The sequence below is a fragment of the Sus scrofa genome, chromosome 6 (genome assembly GCF_000003025.6).
Source record: "Sus scrofa isolate TJ Tabasco breed Duroc chromosome 6, Sscrofa11.1, whole genome shotgun sequence".
Lineage (NCBI taxonomy): Eukaryota > Metazoa > Chordata > Mammalia > Artiodactyla > Suidae > Sus > Sus scrofa.
Window position 1 is genome coordinate 72753209 of NC_010448.4, and position 23543 is coordinate 72776751.

Sequence of the window (23543 nt, forward strand, 5' to 3'; positions counted from 1 at the left end):
CCTTTGGGGGCCTAAATGGAAAAAGAAATCCTACATTTACCTTCTTTCTCTTCTTGCCCACGAACACTGAAACTTGTGGCACTAGAGCTTTCCTACTCTGAACTAATATCATGGGTCCTTTGGTTCTCAGGCCTTTGGCCTCAGACTTAGTGTAAAACTGTCAGTCCCACTGATTTTTAGCATTAAACCTTGGTTTGAATTACACCACCAGCTTCACTGTTTCTCTAGCTTACAGACAGTGGTTTGTGGGACTTCTTAGCCTCTGTAACTGTGCACACCCATTCCCATAATAAATCCCACCCAATATACACCTAGATATTCAAGTGACACCAGGAACATGGGTTTGAAGGGCTTGGGTTCACTTACACACAGCCATTTTCTGGTAGTAAATAGAGCACTACAGCATCTGAAGTTGGTTGAATCCCAAGATATGAAATTGAGGAGAGGGTGGGAAGACTGAGTTGTATGAGGTACCTAGCAGGTGTTTTGTTATACATCCTGATATGCGAATGTCAAAACATTCTACATTAATTTCCCGTGATGAGGAGAGTCAGGAGGTATTATGGGAATAAAGTCAATCCCTAACTGACATGTACTAGTCCTCCCAAATGATATAACTTTTAACCCATGAGAAAAATACTAAAAACGTGTTCCATGCCTGTATGATTTTAGCATTTTGCCAAAAGGAATTTGTACATCTTTAATGGCCACAACTGGATTACTTCAGGATGGACAATTACCCATTCATGACAGTCGTGGGTTGGTGAGGACCAGAATCCGAGGTTTCTTTGGAGTGTGGACAACCCCTTCCAATACGAGAGGCCTTGTCTTATGCAGTGAAACCCTCTCCCAGTGCACACAAGGTCCAAGAACTGAGACCAATGGAGCCACCATGAGAACCATGAGGAAAGCCCATGTTGAGGTCATGGTCTGAGTCTGCACTGAGGACCCTGCCAAGAGCTCTACTTTCCAATGGTTTGTTGGTCACTGAGTATATTTCTCTTTGTAGGTCTTAACCCACTGAGCAGCCACAGAAATAAGTAAGGAGGTAAGAGACACCCCAGACAGAATAAACAACTGGCAGGAATAGTAGGGTTTCAGATCATAGATAACTCAGCTTCCCCTTTGTGCCTTTTCATCATAAACAAGAGATTGCTGAGGTTTAAATTGAGAAAGCAGACTAATATATCATGGAGGGCAGCAGTTGGGGTACATTGGGAGTTGTCTTTATTTCTGATCATTTCTTTACAACCATCCAGCCACAGATAAGACCAACATGTGTGTCGCAAATCCAGATTACTCTCCAGAAATTTAGATTCATATTTTTAACTCCATAAACACATGTTCCTGAAAGTCCCATCAACTCCCAGAGTCAGGATTTCCTCTGCAATCCCTCACTGCTGCTGGATCACCTCTCCTTTTCTCATTCGCATTGAGCCGATGTCTGAAACCATGGGTCTGTTTTCCCTTCGTGATGGACCTGTGTCCTAGATGTCAGATTCTAAGGGCCCAGAAGAAAGCTATTGAGAGAAGCAGCCACCTAGGCAGAGGGGTTACAGTGGAACACCAGGGGCTCTGGATGGTAGAATATGTTATCCCCACCATAAGGACAGGGGCTGGAACTAATCCAGATGGTCCTGGGCTGTCCTAGGTCTCTCATAATCTCCAACAGCTCTGCCTGAAGCTGGGTAAGTCTCCTTGGGCAGAAAGCTCCCTGAGCACCGTAACACTCCTGTGGGGCAGGATATAGCTCTTGACCTAAATGGGGCAGCTCTGCCGTGTATTGCAGCAACTTCTCCGTGATGACCATGGAAAGAAGGTTCCCACACACGCTGAAGGAGCTGAGCTGGAAACAGTGGCTCAGGGCAGGCAGGATGGCCTCCAGATGGGAGTCCATGATCCCACACTCATCTAAGTCCAGTTCCTGCAGGGTGGCTACAACTTTCTCCAGCAGAACTTGGAGAAGCTGAGGATTAAAGTTGGTCAGCTTGATGCCACTCAGATCCAGGCCTTTTAGCTGACTGATGTTCAAGCACTCAGAGAGATGGGTCAGGTCTGATTCTATTAGCAGGCAGTGAGTTATTATGAGGTTGTCCAAAGGGGTCTTCAGACACCTGTGGAGAAGATAAGCAATTAGGTCTTAAAAACTAGAGTGACAAGTGACCTACAGCTGAAAGACAAACCGAAGGCCAAAGTCACTTTGACCATCTGATAATGATCAATACTCAGAATGCCCAGTTTCATTTTTTCCTGAGACTTTTCACCTTCTCTGTGTGATTGGATCAAGTTCACAGAATCTAGAAAGCTCTCCTTCTTCACTGGTCAAGCAGAGTACAACAAACTCTACTTCAGTTTGAGGAGGAATGAAGATAATAGCATGCACTGGAACATGCTCGGAAGAGAGCCTGACACAGAGTCTCATTCAAGTGTGGACATCACTGAATTTTAATATTGGGAGACAAGACAAAAAATGCTTTCGACTCAGGTTCCTTCAGTCCATGCTTGGCCCCCAGGTACCTGTATCTTAGGGCAGGTGAGGGTCCTGGGCGACATGCTAGGAGAACAACCTGGACAAGATTCCACATCGTCACCTAGGGTTGCAGTTCTGCAGGGGCTATTATATCCCTGAATCATCTGCCAACCATCTACCACTTTTTAGTCAGCTTTTGGCTCCTGCTCCACTGCTAACATCTCCAGAATCATGTATCTTCCAATATTAATTACTTTATCTGCACCTTATCTGACATTTTACAAACTGGGAGTTTGAGACAGGCTCATTACGGTCAGTAAACTAGTGAGCACGGAGTTTCACTTTAGAAATGTTCAGGTCGGAGGTCACTTCCCCTCCTCAACACCCTCTTCATTTACATATTTTACTATGTCATCTGAATATAGATAGATAACTCTTCTGGAGGAAGAAATCACAAAACATCCATCACTAGATCTGAATACCTTCCTAGTATGGTGTCCCTTTTCAGAGCCAGATGGGCCTCCATCTTGATGTGTGTGGTGATGTGATACCCCACTTCAGGATTGAGCGGCAAAGAGCCAGTACATCTGACCTTCTCTTTTGTTCACCGTTAGTTGGCCAGTGGTGGCTTCTTACCTGAACATCTGGTCCAGGCAGCCTTTGAGGAAGAAAGGAGATTCCATATAGAGATCCTGGAGGTGGTGCAGCCTGAGGAACTGAGAGGTAAATTGGAGGACATGCTGCTCCTGCTCCTCACAGGTAGACACATGGACATGGGAGAGAACGAGTCTCTGCAAATTAGTCATCTGGCCCAGGAGAGGAGCAAACATGGCCAGGATGGACAGCCGCCAGGTGCAACTCACTTCCACCTCCTGGAGACAGTCCAGCTCCACCATATTCAGAACCTTCTTAATATTTTCCATGGGCATTGAAATAATCTTCAGCCTCTTACAGCACAGGTGTACATAACTGTTTCTCTTCTCCATCCACCTTATGAGGTAGATGAGGAATTGATCCAGGGTCCTTTCCTTGAGGCAAAGTTCTAGAAACACATCCAATAGAGCCAAGGGATGCTTTGTCCTTGAACTGTCCACTGGTGCCATTGATGAGCTTGAGTAGACGTGAGCATTGAATCCAGCCCACATCCTCCAGAAGTTCTGGCCAGTATTCCTTAAATCCAACACCTGCAGTCTGCATCTCCTGTGGTGAAACAGCAGATTAGCTAGGATGGTTTAGGAGCCACATGGAAGGAAACCGGTCTTAGAATTTAGACCACATTTTACTTCACATTCCTGACATCACCTGCTGCCTTGCCCTCTTCTTCCCTCTCTACCTCACCTTCCTCCATCTCCTTTCCTCCTTCTATCCTTCCTGCTTCTAAACATCTAGTGCTTTTAAGCATCACTAGAAGGAGGTCGTATTCTTTCATGCTCCCCTACACCTTAGGCACCCATACACTTCCAGAAGGGATTTCCCAAGGTGAACTCCTCAATGGCCGAGGTCCTTGAGCTTCTTCATTGGCATCAGCAGAAGTCTCTGGTCCGTCCTTGGTCATCCACTCTTATGACACTAGCTGTCTCTTTAAGGATGCTCAGGACCCTACCAGGCTACCTGAATAAGACTCACCCGGGGTGAACTTTCTGGGCAAACAGAACATCAAGCCCATCCAGCACTGCTTGTACAGTCTCCCAGTGAGGCATCTGCATCAGACCCCTCAGAGGCAGGCGGACAAAGGGCCACGCTTGCACCATAGAAGGCCAAAATGAACAGTGGGGGGAAGAGCTCGGCCGGCAGATACTCGAGAGCAGTGATGGCCGAGGCCTCATCCCTCAGCAAGATCTTTCCTGCCAGGTCCAGGAGCCTGGGTGGATTCCAGACACTCATCCTGATTCTGCTCCAAAAGGAATCCTGTGAATATTCACAGGGAAAAAGGCATACTTGTCAGACCAAGCATGAACACATCTCAGTCTGGATCCCCACCCTTCAGGGGCACCAACCAAGTGGCTAAGTCACTGCTCTGGAAGTGGTAGAAGAACCTCCGTTTACCCAAATTCCATTCTTGGCTCGGTGGACACAAAGTCATATCTCTGTCCCTTCTGGTACCACAAAGGATGGATAGACTAGCCTCTTCGCTTCCTTCCTCTTTGCTTAATTATGTCCTGCAGGGAAGTGAGAACCATGAGCCTGAAAGCTGATCTGAACCTCTCTCTCTTCTTTTTTTTTTTTTTTTTTATTTTCCAGGGCCGCACCCATGGCATATGGAGGTTCCCAGGCTGGGAGTCTAATTGGAGCTGTAGCCACTGGCCTACGCCACAACCACAGCAATGAGAGATCCGAGCCGCATCTGCGAACTACACCACAGCTCACCGCAACACTGGATCTTTAACGAACTGAGCAAGGCCAGGGATTGAACCCTCAACCTCATGGTTCCTTGTTAACTGCTGGGCCATGACGGGAACTTCTCCTTTCTGTTTCTCTCTCTCTCTCTTTTTTTTTTTTTTTTTTGGTTGAAACCCTCAGATCATAACTTAATGCCCTAGGAGATTGGGTCGTGGATCAGTAGTAACTAACCTGACTGGTATCCAGGAGGACGTGGGTTGGATCCCTGGCCTCACTCAGTGGGGTTAAGGATCTGGTGTTGCCATGAGCTGTGTTGTAGATCACAGACTTGGCCCTGATCTGGCTTGGCTGTGGCAATGGCATAGGCCAGGGGCTACAACGCCAATTCACTCCCTAGCCTGGGAAATTCCATATGCCACAGGTACAGCCCTAAGAAGACAAACAAAACAAAACAAAACCTTAGTCCCTAAAACTATGGTTAGAGGAATATCCTGTGACCCAACACACGTCCATCATCAGTTCCCACAGTTAACCGGGCTGGTAAAGATAAAGGAGATACCTCCAAAACGAATGCCATTTGTGCACAAAGGAAATATTTTAAATGTCAAGAAATAAAATGCCAGGAGTTCTCATCCTGGCTCAGTGGTAACAATCCCAACTAGGATCCATGAGGACTCAAGTTCGACCCCTGGCCTCAATCAGTGGGTTAAGAATTTGGCGTTGCTGTGAGCTGTGGTGTAGGTCACAGACGTGGCTCGGATCTGGCATTGCTGTCGCTGTGGCGTAGGCCAGCCACTGTAGCTCCTATTCGATCCCTAACCTGGGAACTTCCCTATGCTGTGAGTGCTCCCTAAAAAAAAAAAAAAAAAAAAAGAAAAAGAAAAAAAGAAAAAGGAAAATAAAAAGAAAAATAAATAAATAAATAAAAAGAATGAAAATTCCAAACAGATGTTTTTCATTAAGAAATATATCTAGTTGGTTAAGATATTTAGATGAAAATCAATTTATGATAAAAATCAATGTGAAAATCAAAAAAATAAGTGCAGATCAAAATGCTTGGGATTAGGACAAAATAAACACCTTAAACCCATTCATCTGAAAAGGAAGGAAAATGAAAAATCTCCCTGCCATCCCTAGCTGCATGCTCTTTCGAGACCAGCGGACCACTGGTAAGATCAAGGGGTCCTTAACTGAGACTAACTTACCCACTCTGGCGTGGTTGGCAGGGTGTTCAGACCTCAGGTCCGGTGGAGAACCAGGCAGCGACTCCAGAGCGAGAAACTTCTGCATCTCTTCTTTGGTCCCTGAGGCTTTTGTACACCTTTCTAATCATATCATCTGCCTTTCCGACTGCTATCTTCCAATCAGAAAACTATACCTAATTAGAGTCTAGACCGTCCACCAGGTTAATTCGAATTGGATATTTGTCTTTCTTCATATGAGTTGATTGAATCAGACAATCATTCAAGAAAGAGAAGGAATGGCGGGGGCGGGGCAAGGAGTCATTCCTGGATTCACTCCTGAACATTATGAAGTTTTCCTAATATGAACAGTTCTGCCCTGGGGGTGAGACGGGACGGCTTTTTTGTCTTCCTGACAAGAGATGGAAAAGAAAGAAGGAAGGAAAAGAAAACCAAAGCATTATGTTGGGGGATCTTTGATCGGATCAAAATAATCAGAATCTCCCAGAACTAAAACAGCTTCCTGAAGACGCTGTTTTCTTTCTCCCCCAACATGGATACAGAGGAGTCCTTGTATCAAGTTGCCACTTCAGTGTCCTGTTGGCGACACAGCAGATCCTGAGCCCATTCAGGCAGCAAGGGAAATGCAACCCGGGGGGTGGGGGGTCCTCCAGGCTTGAGTCACGGCTCCTCTGAAGGAGGTCAGGGTTGAAATCCCCATGAAGAGTAAGGATGGGGGCTGGGCAGTGCAGAGCTGGCCATTCTTAAAAGGACCTTGCGAATGACCCAAACTTTCCATAAAACCACAAAATATGTTTTTTCCCCCCAATTTGGTAAGATGGAGATTAGAAGACTTTTTTTCTAGATGGAATTAAGAAATTCCTAAAATGGAATAACTGGAGTTCTCATTGTGGCTCAGCAGTAACGAACCTGTCTAGTACTCGTGATGACTCAGGTTTGATCCCTGGCCTTGCTCAGTGGGTCAAGGGTCAGGCATTGCTGTGAGCTATGGTGTAGGTCACAGATGCCGCTCTGATCTGGCATTGCTGTGGCTGTGGTATAGGCCAGCCACTGTAGCTCCAATTGGACCCCTAACCTGGGAACTGCCATATGCCTCGGGCGCAGCCCTAAAAAAAAAAAAAAAGAACTTGGAGAGAGGGTTGAAATAACCCTGATCAGTCACACCTAATCTTGCCCTTGTACTGGCAGCTGCTATCAGGAGATATTTTGTTCTAGCCTCTTCCCACAGAGGATGCTTCCCCAAAGGCCATTAGCCCCAGCCATTTTCCAGGGGCCTTGGGAACCCAACCTTGATCCCACTGGCCCCTTTCCAATTATATCTTGATAATCCGTTTCCCCAAACTTAGTTAAATTCAATACGGAATCTGATCAAGGTGCTGCCATTAGGCACAGAAATAAAATTCTCTTCTCCCCATCTTCCCTAGGGTTTGTCATCTCTTGCCTTTTTGTTCATAATCCTTCTAAAAGGCGTGAGGTGATGTCTCACTGAGGTTTCGAATTGCATCTGCCTGATGAGTGATGTTGAGCATCTTTTCATGCACTTGTTGACCATCTACATGTCTTCTTTGCCAGGATAATGTTTAATGTGAACCCCGAGGTCAGAAACATACAGTGACCTTCAACTAGACAGAAGGGAGAAAAATTCAGGATGCAGATAAACCTGCACTGTTTTTTTTGCAGGTTGAATCAAACCTGGGATCGAGGGTGGAGGTTCGGCTCTCGCTCTGGAAACCTCTCAACCTTGAGACCTACTAGAATAAGTTCATCACTTATTTCGTACCCAAGCCTAACAGCCAGCACAGTGGTACGTGAACTGGCCAGCTGTGCTGCCTTTTCTCTAGCATGGTTTACGCTTGGAACACAGGGTGCCCCCCAGAACACCACCAAAAACCCCTCGTCAAGAGACGTGACAAGAGTCCTGGAAAGTAAATGATGTTCCCCGAACTTATGAGTGAAGGAAAGCAGGTGTGTTTTCAGCAAAAATGGGTTTGGAGAATGGACATGCATTTTGTTAAGGGGCAAAAAGGTGATTTGGTGCTAAAGTTCGTTGTATGTGGAGAGGAAAGAAAATAGGGGATAAACTAACCCGGAAAGTGGTAGAAGGTTTGTAAAAAGGGAGCCCTGAAAGAGGAGTTTTATGCAATGTCCGGTTGTACCGGTATTTCTTTTTATCAGGTAAATGAAGATTGTTGTTGAGGGTGGGCAGGTGCTGGTCTGTATTTTATTTTTCTCTCTGTGTTAAGAGAAGAAAGTTTTCTTGGACTGTTGAACTACTTTTGACAAAAACAATTGTGAATTTCTTTGCCGTCTAATGATCTGTCTTTGCAAAAAATCTTTTGTTGTCACTTTCTTTGAATTTGTAAATATTGTTTCACAGCGACCTATGATTGTATTTGACCACGTGTTTTAAACCTTTGATGTCTTTGAAAACCTTCCCCACTTCAAACTCTAAACAAAATTCTTTTGACCTCCGGCTACCTTTGAGGTTCTTCCAGCAGCCGCTGAAACATCCCAAAGAGAGATATTAAGTTTATTTAGTGATGTTAACTTACAAGGAAACTGTCAAGTAAGCGGAGGTTAAATCTTCTTGGATTACACTGTGTGGGTGAATTTCATTAATATAGGTATTCCAAAATTTGTATGGATTCCAAAATCTGATATATCCTGGTATAATGCTATCAGTCCTAATTCTAGTCCTTATCTTAAAATTTTGTATGTGGAGTTCCCGTCGTGGTGTAGCGGAGACTAATCCGACTAGGAACCATGAGGTTGCAGGTTCGATCCCTGGCCCCACTCAGCGGGTTAAGAATCTGATGTTGCCGTGAGCTGTGGTGTGGTTCACAGACTCGGCTTGGATCTGGCGTTGCTGTGGCTGTGGTGTAGGCCGGCAGCTGTAGCTCCAATTTGGCCCCTAGCCTGGGAACCTCCAAATGCCTCGGATTTGTTTCCGCTATGCCACAGTGGGAACTCCTAATATTTGTTTTAAAGACTCTATTCTATTGAGGCTCCAAACAGAGTTCAACAGTTTTTTGGGAAATATCCACATGTATTCTGTAAAAGTACTAAATTTTCTTTGTAAGTTTATTTTATTTTTAAATTTTTACTGAAATATAGTTGATTTACAATGTTGTGTTAATTCCTGCTGTTCAGCAAAAAGATTCAGTTACACATACATATTTTATTTTATATATTTTTCCAGCACAGTTTATTATGCATATTGATATAGTACCCTGTGCCATTCAGAAACTATGTACTTTATAATTAAAAAAGAATAATACCCTCTATATTTATATAACACAGGACAATTATACATCATCGATTAGCATGTATGCATTACAGCCGCAGATTTTTTAATACTGAATGAATTTTATTACATTTATAGGTATACAGAAATCATCACAACCAAATTTTATAGCATTTACATCCCAAACCCTCAGTTTATCCCACCACCCTGTCTCCTTTGGTAACCATAAGTTTTTCAAAGTCTGTGAGTCAGTATCTGTTTTGCAAAGAAGTTCATTGTGTCCTTTTTTTAGATTCCACATGTAAGTAACAGCATTTGATGTTGGTGTCTCATTGTCTGACTGACTTTACTTAGCATGATAATTTCTAGGTCCATCCATGTTGCTGCAAGTGCCGTTATTTCTTTCCTTTTAATGGCTGAGTAATATTCCCTTGTGTATGTGTACTGAATCTTCTTGATCCACTCCTCTGTCGATGGACATTTAGGTTGTTTCCATATCTTGGCTATTGTATATACCTATAGTAGAGGTGCAGATTTTTAAGAATGCCGAACACTGCAGACCTGCATACAAAACGTCTTTTTTTTTAAGTCAGTGAATTTTACAGAACTTCTTTATATGCTTGGGTCTGATCTACCAGTTGTTGGCCTAGAAGTCCTGAAGCTCAGAAGGTCTATCACTAGAGATGAACGGAATCATTCATCAACCTTCCAGTTGCCCTTCCTGAGCTGACCGTGAAAGCAGCTTCGGTATATTACAATTCATTGGGGACCTCAGGTAAATATCGGGTCCTTCCTTCTTTCCTTCCTGTTGCAGGAAGAGGAGAAGCCTGAGGAATGAAGAATCCTGGAGACGTCTGCTACAAGGGGAAAAGAAAGAAAAGGCCCACGTGTTGAGCTCCAACTGCACGCCAGGTCCAGTGCCAAGCCCTCACCCTGCATTGTCTCGTTGACCCCATAGGAACCCCATATGCTGTGTTGCGTCCTTACCCACACTGCATGGGGAAGCTCTGCCTCTTGCCTGGGGTGCCCACACCCACTATCCACTCCATGCCTGAGCAGCACCAGCCTCTGGGTCCTCAGCAAGGAGCCTTCCTTCGAGTGCCCTTTGTCTATGGTCGCTGCGATGATGAACTTCCTGTGACATTGACTGTGAGTGTCTCTGAGATGGTGTTTCTGGAAGAGATAGTTAGCATTTGAGTCCATCCACTGAGTGGGGAGAGCTGCCCTTGCCAGTGTGGGTGGCGTCACCCAATACCTTGGGGGCCTGAGTGGAAGAAGACTGCATGCACTCTCCCTCTTTCTCTTCTTGCCCATGAACAGTGGAGCTTCTGGCTCTTGAGACTTGAGATGGTGCAACTTCCACCAGTGGTGTCATTGTTCTCAGGCTTTTGGCCTTGGATTTGGAGTTGCATCATCAGCTCCCCTGGTTTTCCACCCTCAGTCTCAGTCAGAGCTATACATCTAACTTTGCTGGTTCTCTTGCTTGTAAGTGGCGGACTTTGGAATTCATCATCCTCTGGAACTGTGCAAGGCCACTCCCCTCAAAATTCCTAATGCATATACATGCTGCTATGTTCATGATAAAATACGCTAGACTAGTTTTCCCCGATAGGGAGAGATAGCCAATGATATGGGAGTGATGTCAATCTCTCCATGACATGACCTACCACCACAAAGGCTCTAACTCCTGACATGGTCAGGAAATGCTAGGGAGTTCCTGTTGTGCCTCAGGGGCAATGAACCCAACTAGTATCCATGAGGAAGTGGGTTCGATTCCAGGCCTGGCTTAGTGGCTTAGGGATCCATCACTGCTCTGAGCTCTGTTATAGGTTGCACATACATCTCCAACCTGGCAATGCTGTGGCTGTGGTTGTGGCTGGCAGCTACAACTTCAATTCAACCCCTGGCCCGGGATCTTCCATATGCCTTGAGTGTGGCCCTAAAAAGATGAAAGAAAGAGAGAGAGAGAGAGAGAGAGAGAGAGAGAGAGAGAGAGAGAGAGAGAGAAAGAAAGAAAGAAAGAAAGAAGAAAGAAAGAAAAAGAAAGAAAGAAAGAAAGAGAAAGAAAGAAAGAAAGAAAGAAACAAAGAAAGAAAGAATGAAAGAAAGAAATGCTAAAACCCTGTGACATGCTTGTACTGTTTTATAGTCTGCTTCAAAGGAATTTGGATGTCTTTGCTCATCACAATTCAAGAAAACACTACCCACTTCCATGGGTTGGTGAGGACAAGAGGCTCTGGCTCTTCTGTAGTGTGGTGGCCCCTTCTAGACCTGGGGGTTCTCCTTGTGTAGTGACACCCTTGCCCAAAACACTCAAAGGCCAGGAACTGAGACTAATGGACCCAGGTGGAGAACCACAAGCAATGCTCATGTTCAGCGTCATGGCCTGAGTCAGCAGCGAGGGCCCTGCTTTTGTTTAAAGCTTTTCTTTCAAATGTCTCTTTGGCCACCAAGGATGTTCCCCTGACTGTGTACAATCACTCACTGAACAGCCACAGAAATAAGAAAAACGGTAAAAGATGCCCAAGACAGAACAGAGAACTGATGGGAAGAGTAGAGTTTCAGATCATAGACAATTCAGTGCATCTTGTCATTCATCAGTAACTAGAGGTGCCTAAGGTGTGAGCAGACAAAACAGGGTAATATATCAAGGAGAACACCAGTCCATGTGCACAAAGACTCTTTATTTGTGACCATTTCTTTACAAACCTCCACCCAGAGATAACTCCCACATGCGTGTGTCAATCCCAAATTTCTCTCCAGAAATTTAGATTCCCATTGCTGACCCTATAAACCCATGTGCCTGAAAGTCCCATCAACTCCCAGAATCCTGCACCCCTGCTAGACCTCCTCTCCCTTCCCCATTCACATTGAGCAGGTTGCTGAAACCATGAGTCTGTGTTCCCTTCGCGATGCACCCATGTCCTAGATTTCAGTTTTCAAGTGTCCAGAAGACAGCTTTGGACGGAGGCACTGATTAGGCAGGTGTATAACAGTGGTAGAGAAAGGGCTCCTCATGATAGAACGTCTTATTGCCCCAGCGAGGACACGGGCTGGAGCTGAGCCAGATGGTCCTGGGACCGCCAAAGCCCCTCATCATCTCAATCAGCTGCGCCTTCAGCTGGGCAAGTCTCCCCAGGTGGAGGGCTCCACCAGAGCTGAAACTCTCCCGAGGGGCAGGATAAAACTCTTCCTTTAAACTGGACAGCCTGGCGGTGTGACCCAGCAGCTTCTCCATGATGGCCATGGAGAGGAGGTTCCCACACAGGCTGATGGTCCTGAGCTGGGAGCAGCGGCTCAGGGCAGGCAGGATGGCCTCCAGCTGGGAGTCCATGATCCCACACTGCTCTAAATTCAGTTCCTCGAGGTTGGATGCAACTTCCTCCAGCAGAACTTGGAGATCAGGAGTAAATTGGGTCAGCGTGATGCCACTCAGATCCAGGCCTTTGAGCCGGCTGATGTGTGGCCACTGGGACAGATGGGTCAAGTCTGATTCTGTTAGCTGGCAGTTAGTTATTATGAGGTTGTCCAAGGGGTTCCTCAGGCTCCTGGGGAGAAAACAAGCAATGGGTCTGAGAAACCAGTGTGGTAAGAGAGCTAAACTTGAAGAGACGAGTCTTTCGAACTGTCTTATGAAGATCAACACCCAGAATTCCTAGTCTCATTTTAGGCCGAGTCCTTTCACCGTCCCTGTGTGGTTGGGTCAAGCTTACAGTATCTTGAAAACGCTACTCAGTAGCTAAGCAGAGTAAAACCTATTGCGCTTCGTTACAGTGATGAATGAAGAGAAGGGAATGGGCAAGAACATGCACAGAGGAAAGCCTGACACCGAGTCTCGATCGAGTGTGGGCATCACTAAATTTTCCTATTAGGAGACAGAGCATAAAATCCTTCAACTCAGGCTTCTTTCAGCCCATGCTCGTGCCCCAGGCACCTGTATGTCTAGGCCAGATGAGACGGGTGGGAGACATGGACAGAGAATCAAAGTGGGCAAGGTCCCACATCAACTGGAGGGGCCAGTCTGCAGGGGCCCACATCCATCCCTGCATCCTCTGCAAACCACTTACTACTTTTGATTTTTTGCTTTTTAGGGCCCCACCTGCGGCATAATGGAAGTTCCCAGGCTAGGGGTCCAATCGGAGCTACAGCTACTGGCCTACACTAGAACTGCGACAACGCCAGATCTGCTCTGTGCCTGTGACCTACACCATAGCTCACGGCAACACCGGGTCCTTAACACACTGAGGAAGGCCAGGGATTGGACCGGCATCCTCACACATACTAGTTGGACTTGTTTCCGCTGAGCCCGGCCGACAAGAACTCCTACTTAGTCACTTTTGAATAGCCTGTTGCCTCCTGCTCCATGACCATCATCCCAGCATCATCCATTTCGTACCTATTCACTACCTTACCAGGAGCACATTAACAACCATGTACAGATGGGGTAATTCGACAGAGGCTTGTTATGTAAACAAAAACGGTGAGCACAGCACCTCCTTTTAGAAAAACTCCTGTCTGATGCTTTTCCACCTTCAATGCCCCCTGTTTTCCTAAGTACTCTGAACGACATCGCTTCCTGAAGAAAAAAATCTCATACTCACACCCTCACTAGATTCAGCCCCCACCACCTGTACCTTCCTCGTATGATGCCCTGCTCCAGAACCTCTATCCAAGATTGTCTGCCTGCCTTGATTTCGGTGGTTGCGGGAGAGCACAGCTCAGAAGAGACCAGCAATGGAGATGGTGCATTTGACATATTAGTGTTCTGCTCACTGTTACTCGGCCAGTGGTGCCACCCTCACCTGAGCATCTGGTCCAGGTGACCTTTGAGGAAGACGGGGGAGTCCATATAGAGATCCCGGAGGTGGTGCAGCCTGAGGAACTGAGAGGTAAATTGGACAACATGCTGCTGCTCCTTCTCCTCAAGGGCGGACCTATGGATGTGGGAGAGATAGAGTCTCTGCACATTGATCATCTGGCCCAGGAGAGGAGCAAACGCGGCCAGAGTGGACAGCTGCCAGGTGCAGTTCACTTGCACCTCCTGGATACAGTCCAGCTGCACCTGAGCCAGGACCTTCATAATATTTTCCATGGGCATTGCAGAGATCTTCAGCTTCTTACAGCACAGGTGTATGGAAATTTTCCTCCGTTCCACCCAGCTGAGGAGATAGGTGGTGAAGTGATCCAGGGTCCTTTTCTTCAGGCAAAGGTCTATGAACACATCCAAAGGGGCCACCGGCTGCTTTGTCCTTGACCTGACCTCAGCCACTGGTGCCATTTGTGATCTTGAGTAGACGTCATCACTGGATCCAGACCACATGATCCAGAAGTTCTGGCCAGTGCTCCGTAAATCCAGCACTTGCAGATTGCAGCCTCTGTGGGGAAAAAGGAGGTTGATGGGGATGCGCTAAAATGCACACAGGATGAAGCCACAGCCTCAGAATTTGACAGCCTACTGCCCGTCTGTGCTGCTGCTACTGCACAGCTTGAGGTCAGGAGCTGCCTTGCCCTCTCCTTCTCTCTTGCCTCACTTTCCTCCATCTCCCTCTGCCCTTCCTGGGTCTCCCTTGCTGGCACCTCTAAGCCTTCCTGGGAGGAGGAGGGGGGGCTTGTTCTTTCAGGTCCCCTTCATCTCAGGCACCCCTGTGTGTCCAGAAGCTATTTCCCACAGTGAGCCAGCGACTCTGAGCTTCTTCATGGCATCATCAGATCCCTCTGGCCCACCCCTTGATCATCCGCCTTCCCTCAGTGCCCTTGTCTCCTCTTGGATGCCCAGAACCCTACCAGGCTCCCTGGATCAGACTCACCTGGGGCGAACCTTCTGGGCCAGCAGAACATCAACCCCTTCCAGCACGGCTTGTATGGGCCTCCCGACCCTAACACGAGCCACGTCTTTCAGGCCCCCGAGAGGCAGGCGGACGAAGGGCCAGGCTTGCACCATGGCCTTCAGGGTCTGGCTGCGTCTCCTGTAGAAGGCCTTCATGAACAGTGCTGGGAAGAGCTCCCTGGGCAGAGGGTCCAGAGCAGAGATGGCCAAGGCTTCGTTCCTCAGCAGGCTGCTTTCTGCCAGGTCCAGGAGCCTCGGCGGGGTCCTCACGTTCATCCTCACTCAGCTCCAAATGGGATCCTGCAGAAACTGCCAGGGAGCAAGGGGGCCGTTTCAGACCAAGCATGATCCCAGGGTCTCCCCACCCCTCGGAGGAACCTATTCAGAGCCAAGGTCACTGCTCTTGCAGGGGTGGAAATGCCCTATTTACCCCCGCCGGCCCCCCCAATTCCACTCTGGGCTCAGTGGACACCCCAAGCTCTAACTCCCTACTGGATCGAAAACATGCATCTCACTAGTTCTGATGGGGAAGAACGGTGACCACAAACCCATTAAGTTCCATCCACTGCTGTACTGAATTCATATCCACTGGGAAGATGGTACCAAGAGGACTGAAGGCTGACCCCAGTCTTTCCTTGGAAAAGCCTTTTGGATTATCACTTAGAGCCCCAAACTGGGGGAATAGGACCATTTCGTGGATCAGCACAACCCACATTGTCAATTGCTGCAGTTACCTGGCTGGTAAAGATTAAGGAGAGAGCCCTAAAAGGAGTGTCACTTATGCACCAAATAAGTATTTTATTTTTGTTTAATTAATTCGTTTATTTACTTAGTTTTGTTCTTTTTAAGGGCACAGCTGTGGCAGATGGAAATTCCCAGGCTAGGGGTCCAATCAGAGCTACAGCTGCCTGCCTATACCACAGCCACAGCAATGCTACATACAGCTGCCTCTGGGACCTACGCCACAGCTCTCTGCAACACTGGATCCTTAACCCACTGAGCAAGGCCAGGGATCAAACTTGAGTCCTTATGGATACTAGTTGTTTTTGTTACCTCTGAGCCATGACAGGAACTACCTAGACAAGTACCAAATAAGTATTTTAAATGTCTAGAAATAAAATCCAAAACAGACACATTTCATTAAGAATATCTCCTTGGTTCGGACAGTGAAAATTGATGAAAGCCAAAGCACAAACCAAAATATTATGGGATTCAGACAATACCAAAATATAAACCTTTTCAGATGAACCTGTGGTGTAGGTTCATCTGAAAAGATATAATCATTTAATCCGCCCCCTCCTGAGTTACGTGCCACCATTCAACACCAGCTGACCACAGGGAAGAAGAGGGTGCACCTTTCTGAGCTTGGGAACTTACTATGCCGATGCCTTCAGAGTGCTCGGGTCTCAGACCCATGGAGATAACTGGAGAACAAAACCGGTGACTCCAGAGCCAAAAGATTCTGCATTTCTTCTTTGGTGCCTGAGGTTTTATAGACCTTTCTAATCATATCAACCCTCTTTGCATCTGCTAACATCCAATCAGAAAGGGACACCTGATTAGATTCCAGATTGCTGATCAGATTAATTCTGATTGGATCCTTTTTTTTTTTTTTTTCCTCTCAGATCACTTGGTTGAATGAAGTATCCCTCCAAGAAAGAGAAAGAATGATGGAGGCAGGAGGATCAGGATTGCATTCGTCCATTTACTCCAGGAACATTGATTGGATTCTGCCAATAGGGGCAGTTATATTCCTGGGTGTGACCGGTAAAGGGATAATTGGTTTCTGACTTTAGATCAAAGGAAACAAAAACAAAAAAAAAAAAAACAAAAAAAAAAAAAAAGGAAAAAGAAAGAAAAGAAAAGAAAAAGAAAAAGAAATCATCACTGTTTGGGGATCTTTGGACACATCAAAATATCAACATGTCCCTGAATAAGATGTCCCCATTGTGTCTCTGCTGTACAGAAACCAACTAGTATCCATGAGGACATGGGTTCAGTCCCTGGCCTCACTCAGTGGGTTAAGGGTTTGATTTGGCATTGATGTTGAGCTGTGGTGTAGGCTGGCAGCTGCAGCTCCAATTCGACCCCTAACCTGGGATCTTCCCTATGCCACAGGTGCAGCCATAGAAAGAGGGAGAAAAAAAAGAGGGCTCCTTCCGATTTAAGAAAGGATTAAAAAAAAAAAAAAAGTCCTTGAATTTAAACAGCTTCCTGAACACAGTGTTGTTTTTCCCAAAGGGGAAAAAAAAAAAATACATCCCTGTATCAACTTGTCACTTAGGTGTTATGTCAGACATGTAGGAGACCGCAAGTCTATATGCAGGCAGTAAGGGAAGCGCTTTTGGGGTATGTGCTTAAATTTGCAGCCTTAAGCCCAGCCTCCTCCTCCAAAGGTGGGCAGGTCAAAATCATCATGAGAAGTAAGGGCAAGGGCTGAGCAGTTTGGAGCTGCGCCTTCCTAAAGGGACCACATGAGTGATGGTAATAATGTAAATTAAGGGTTTTTTCTTTTTTTTCCTTAGGAAAGAGAGATTTAAAGCTATTTCTCTGGGGAGTATTTAGATATTATTACAAGAGAGTGGCTAAGTTTCATTGTCGAGGGTGTTTCCTCCCCAAAAGGTGGGCTCAGCCCAGCATTCTGGTATAAAAAGACTTAATCGGAGAATGTGAGCAGAGGGAAATGTGTGAGCCCTGAGAAATCAGATTTTCAAGACCGAGAGCCACTGAGGGTGGGCGATGCAGGCTCTTTGGGAACTTGGAGCCAGAGAGCAAGTGCACGTGGGTCAGTCACACCTAACCCTGTCATCCAGGGACAGAAGACACTTTCTTCAATGTCTTTCCTATCGAGGACACTTTCCAGATGGCACATGGTCCCAGCCTATCTCCAGGTGCTTTGACAGCTGAAACGTTATCCCACTGGCTCCTTTCCAAGTGTATTTTGAGAGTTACCGTTTCCTCCAAATTAGGTTCAACACAGATTCTGATCAAGGGGACACCGAGAGACACAGAAATAAAATTCTGCTTTTCCCTTCATATCAAGCACTGTTCACAAATACTGTTGTCCCAATATCGGTGGCCTCTCTACACCGATGCCACCAAATAGAAACATGGAGAGAGAGTTGGAGGAAACAAAAAGGGGCTTCACCTGCCAGGCAAAGATGGGAAGACAGCAGGCTAGTGCCTCAAGGACTGTGCCTCCCTCCCCCCATCCTTAGAGGGGGTAGTGAGGAGTCTTAGTGTTTGCGGAGCAGGGCATGATCAGCTCCTGGGCGTTTTCCTGATTGGTGGGGGGTGAGCAGATTGGGAGGCGTCGTCCTCAACCTTCTGGTTCCAATCAGTCTGGGGTCCTCGTGCTTGTGGGCAGCACACAGTTGACTTCTTCCACCCAGTGGGGGCTTCAGCACCTGCAAAACTGCTCCAAGGACCTGGCTGAGAATATTATCTATAGTCTTTGAAGAAGAACTAACTAAAGGTCCTTAACTTTGCCAAATGGCTAAACTATCATTATTCTGCCTTGCTTGACTGTTTTCCTTTTCCTCTGTTTTTCTCACTCCTTTGATTAAGTTGATTCTTCGACTAAATTTTTTTTCTCTAGATAAAAAGGCAGGTGGAGGACATAAGTGGGGTCCCACTCTGGGAAGGCCTCACAGGGTCCTGCTCGGTTACAAAATCAATGCCTTTCCAGCACTAAATTCAGAAGCTATATTTGGTTTTTAAGGATTTGCCAATTCAAGGGCTGACTCCCACCCTGGGTGCACCAGGCGGAAATTCTCCTGAAGCTTGAGGCCACAAAAAAAGAAGGACCCTCTTTCCAAATCCAGTAACTTCTCATTTGCTCCCCACCCCCCATTAATTGAGTGCCCAGACAATTCTGATATAGCACTGGCTGTCAAGCTGCCAAGGAGAGGATTCTTTGAAGAGTCCTTCTTGGGAATGTTCCACAAGATTATTCTCAGCACACTTCTGCCCAGAGAGTAAATCACCTTTGTGAAAATAGGGTTAAGCTGATTCTGCTCAATGGACATTTTAACTCCCAGGCCACCAAGCCCTCTCTCCCCTTTTTTCTTTATGATGGCCCCCCCACCCATGGCATATGGATGGTTCCAGGCTAGGGACTGAACCAGAGCTGCAGCTGAGGCCTATGCCACAGCCACAGCCACACCAAATCTGAGCACATCTTTGACCTATTTTTTACCTTGTGGCAGCACCAGATCCTTAATCCACTGAGTGAGGCCAGGGGTCTAACCCATATCCTCATGGAGACTGCATTGGATTCTTAACCTGCTGAGCCACAGCAGGAAATTGTGGGAAATTGTGGGATGTCCACAGTGGGATTCCACCAATTTAATTAATGACTGCAATTCAGTGAGATGAGTAACAATGATAATCACAAACTTCTCTGTGTATTAAACACAAGCTGAGTGTTAGCAAAAAGGGCTTTCAGCTTTTCACTATTGAGAATGAGGTTATCTGTGGGTTTGTCATATATGGCCTTTATTATGTTGATGTAGTTTCCCTCTGAGTCCACTTTTGAAGAGTTTATCTTAAATTGGTGTTAAATTTTGTTAAAAGCCTTTTCTGCAGCTATTGAGTGGATCAAATGGTTTTCATTCATCAATTTTTAACACTTTATTACTTTATTTATTCATTTAGTTTTTGTCTTTTTCTAGGGCCATACCCATGACACATGGAGGGTCCCAAGCTACAGGTCTAATCGGAGCTGTAGCCGCCTGCCCACGCCAGAGCCACAGCAACACCAGATCCTTAACCCACTTTGTGAGGCCAGGGATGGAACATGCATCCTCATAGTTACTAACAGGGTTCCTTACCACTGAGCTGTCTGTGTGCATGTTTTTATGGGGACATAGATTTCAATGCATTTGCGTAGATACCAAGGAGGGAGAGTGACTTTAGAGGGGGCTGGTCTCCAGGGCCTCCCACCAGCTGGCACCACTAGGAAGACTGAAGATTCATTGTCCTCCTCTGCAGCCCAGGAGAGGTGGCCTTCCTGCACTCCTGGGTGCCTCTACGCATCCAGAAGTGGACACCGGGGTTACTCATATTGTACAAAATAGCGCAGTAGAATTTGAGGAGAATTCCTTGATTCCTGATGACCCTGGGGGGAGAGTGTCCCAGCATTATAGACAGGTTCCAGGTTCCAAAAGGGGTGATGTTTGTGGGCTGCCAAGAGAGGGGGCTACCCTGTCAGCTCACACTGGGAGAGGAATTGGACACACAGAAATATTCTAAACTCCTGACCAAGGACCTCAGAGCAGACGATTTGGATTCTCACTTGGGATCCAGTGACTAGAGAAGGGGGTCAGGACATCCCCTGGATGGATTCAGTGGGCTGCTCAGACTGGGCAGCAAAGGAGGTCATGAGAACAGGTGAGCAGGACAGGGGAGAAGTGACAAATTCAGGCTTCTCACCAGACCCTGGGAGTTGTGCTGGGCTGAGAACTGGGTGGGGAGGATGGACCTCTGTGCCAATGTGCTCCCTTGATGCCCAGTGTGCCCCCAAGAAAGTAGGTCCTATGTGGATGTGATAGAGAAATTCCCCTTGTCTCAGGGGGATGGGAGATCACTGAGCTTTAATAATTTCTAGAACATTCCAACACTTTGAACCCTGCGACCTCTCTGGTTCTCATGGAAGCTGGGATCCCATAGAAACACCTCCAGCTGAGTCCCTCACCTGAGAGAATCTACCAATTATTCCCTGCATGGAAGTGGGCAGGTTTCTCCCCAAGATCAGACGCAAGTCCACCAGGCGAAACATGGGGACAGAGCAGTGAGCTTTACGTTTTGTGGGAAGGGTATTTGACGTAGGGAGTGAAAAGTGCTGACACTTTTGTTCACTGAGTTTATGCTCAATAAACAGATGTTTATGAATATCATGTGACTTATATCTCTCTACTGAAGCTCATTTATAAAAGCGATAGATGCCACAGGAGTTTAAAAAGTCTACTGAGATTGAAAGAAATGGAAAGATGTGCTATGCTCATGGATTGGAAGAATTAAAATTGTTCAAATGGCCATGCTACCCAAAGCAATCTACCGATTTAATGCAAAACCTATCAAATCGCCCATGACATTTTTCTCAGAAATAGAGCAAGTAATCCAAAAATTTATATGGAGCCATAAAAGATCCAGATGCCAGATGCCTGAGGGTGGGGAAACGCCAGGAGACATAACGCTCCCAGACTTCATACAATGCTACACAGCTACAGTAATCTACATCATGTGTGTTTATACAAAAACAAAAATACAAATCAACAGGAGACTAGGAAGCCCAGAAGGAAACCCAGACCCCTGAGGTCAATTAGACTTCAACAGAGGAGGCAAGAACATAAAATGGGAAAACGAGAGCCTCTTCAGCAAGCGGACATGGGAAAACTGGACAGCTGCATGTTAGTCAATGAAACTCGAACACACCCTCACACCATGCACGAAAAGAAACTCCAAATGGCATAAAGCCTTAAACATAAGGCATGATACCATAAAACTTCTGGAAGAGAACATAGGCAAAATATTCTCTGACATCAACTGTACAAATGTTTTAAGGAAAGTCTCCCACGGCAAGAAAAAGAGAAAGAAAAACAAACGAATGGTACCTATTCAAGCTTATAAGCTTTTGCACACAAAATAAACTATTAAAAAGAAAGAAAGGAGTTCCTGTTTTGGTGCAGCAGAAACGAATCCGACTAGGAGCCATGAGGCTGGGGGTTCCATCCCTGGTCTTGCTCAGTGGGTTAAGGATCCGGTGTTGCTGTGAGCTGTGGGGTAGGTCACAGACACGGCTTGGATCTGGCGTTGCTGTGGCTGTGGTATAGGCCAGCAGCTACAGCTCCAATTAGACCCCTAGCCTGGGAACCTCCATATGCTGCAGGTGCGGTCCTCAAAAGACAAAAGACAAAAATAAAACAAAATAAAAATAAAATAAAAAAGAAAGAAAATATAATCTACAGTATGAAAGAAAATACAAACATTGCTTCAAATAGGGGCTTTATCTACAAAATATACACACAACTCATACACCTCAACAACAACAACAAAAAACAAACAACCCAATTGATAAATGGTGAGAAGACTTAAATAGACATTTCATCCACTTGTGGATGGCCAATAGGCACATGAAAAGATACTCAAAACCACTACTTACTGGAGAAATGGATCAGAACTACAAAGGCATCACCTCACACCAGTCAGAATGGCCATCATTAACGAGACTACAAATAACAAATGCTGGAGAGGGTGCGGAGAAAAGGAAACCCTCCTACACTGTCGGTGGGAATGTGAATTGCTACAGCCACTGTGGAAAGCGGTAGGAATATTCCTCAGAAAACTAAACATAGAACTGCCATATGATCCAGAAATCCCACTCCTGGACATCTATCTGGACAAAACTACCATTCAAGAAGATAATGCACACCTATATTCACTGCAGCACAATTCACAATATTCAAGACATGGAAAGAACCTAAATATTCATTGACAGACGAGTGGATTAAGAAGATGGGGTACAAATAGACAATGGCATACTAATCAGCCACCAAAATCGAAAAAATAAAGACATTCAGAGCAACGTGGATGCATCTAGAGATTATCATACTAAATGAAGTATGTCAGAAAAGGCTAGTACCCTATGATATCGTTGATACGTGGAATCTAAAATATGACACAAATGAACCTATCTATGATACAGCAATAGACTTTTGGGTGTAGAGAACAGACCTGTGGTTGCCAAGGGGGTTGGGGAGAGAGTGGGATGGCCTGGGAGTTTGTGGTTAGTAGATGCAAACAATTACATTCAGAATGGATAACCAACAATCTCCTCCTATAAAGCAGAGGGAACCAGAGCCATCTCCTGGGATAGACCACGATAGAAAATAATATTTTATAAAAAGGACATATATATATGACTGGGTCACATTGCTTAATTGCTATATGGAAGAAATCATCACAGGTTTTTCTGTTTTTGTTTTTGTTTATTGTGGTTTTTTTTTTTTTTTTTTTTTTTTTGCTTTTTTAGGGCCGTATTTCTGGCATATGGGCATATGGAAGTTCCCAGGCTAGGGGTTTAATCAGATCTGCAGCTGCTGGCCTACACCACAGCCATAGCAATGCAGGATCCAAGCAGTGTCTGTAAACTACACCACAGCTCACAGCAATGCCAGATCCTTAACCCACTGAGCGAGGCCAAGGGTTGAACCCACCTCCTTGTGGATTTTAGTCAGATTCATTTCTGCTGTGCCACAATGGGAACTTCCTAACACAGCATTTTAAATCAACCATATGTTATAACATAAAATTTTTAAAAATTAAAAAAAATTAAAAAAAATAAAAATCCACTGAGTATAATCCAGCTTAATTTTTTTTTTTTTTTGGTCTTTTTTCCTTTTCTGGAGCCACTCCCACGGCATATGGAAGTTCCCAGGCTAGGGGTAGAATCGGAGCTGT

At 45.8% G+C, this 23543-nt stretch overlaps 2 protein-coding genes across 2 annotated transcripts; both read right to left on the bottom strand.

Annotated features, from left to right (window-relative positions):
* LOC100737973 (PRAME family member 27-like) lies at window positions 1541–10305 on the bottom strand. The gene is given in 6 exon segments (XM_021097594.1): window positions 1541–2114; window positions 3107–3670; window positions 4097–4222; window positions 4224–4361; window positions 9988–10113; window positions 10244–10305. Coding segments are annotated over 6 exon segments (1590 nt in total).
* On the bottom strand, window positions 12234–15359 carry LOC100516915 (PRAME family member 12-like). The gene is made up of 3 exons (XM_021097595.1): window positions 15064–15359; window positions 14059–14631; window positions 12234–12804 (listed from the first exon to the last, which is right to left on the bottom strand). The coding sequence occupies exons 1-3, from the start codon at window positions 15357–15359 to the stop codon at window positions 12234–12236; spliced, it is 1440 nt and encodes a 479-aa protein (XP_020953254.1).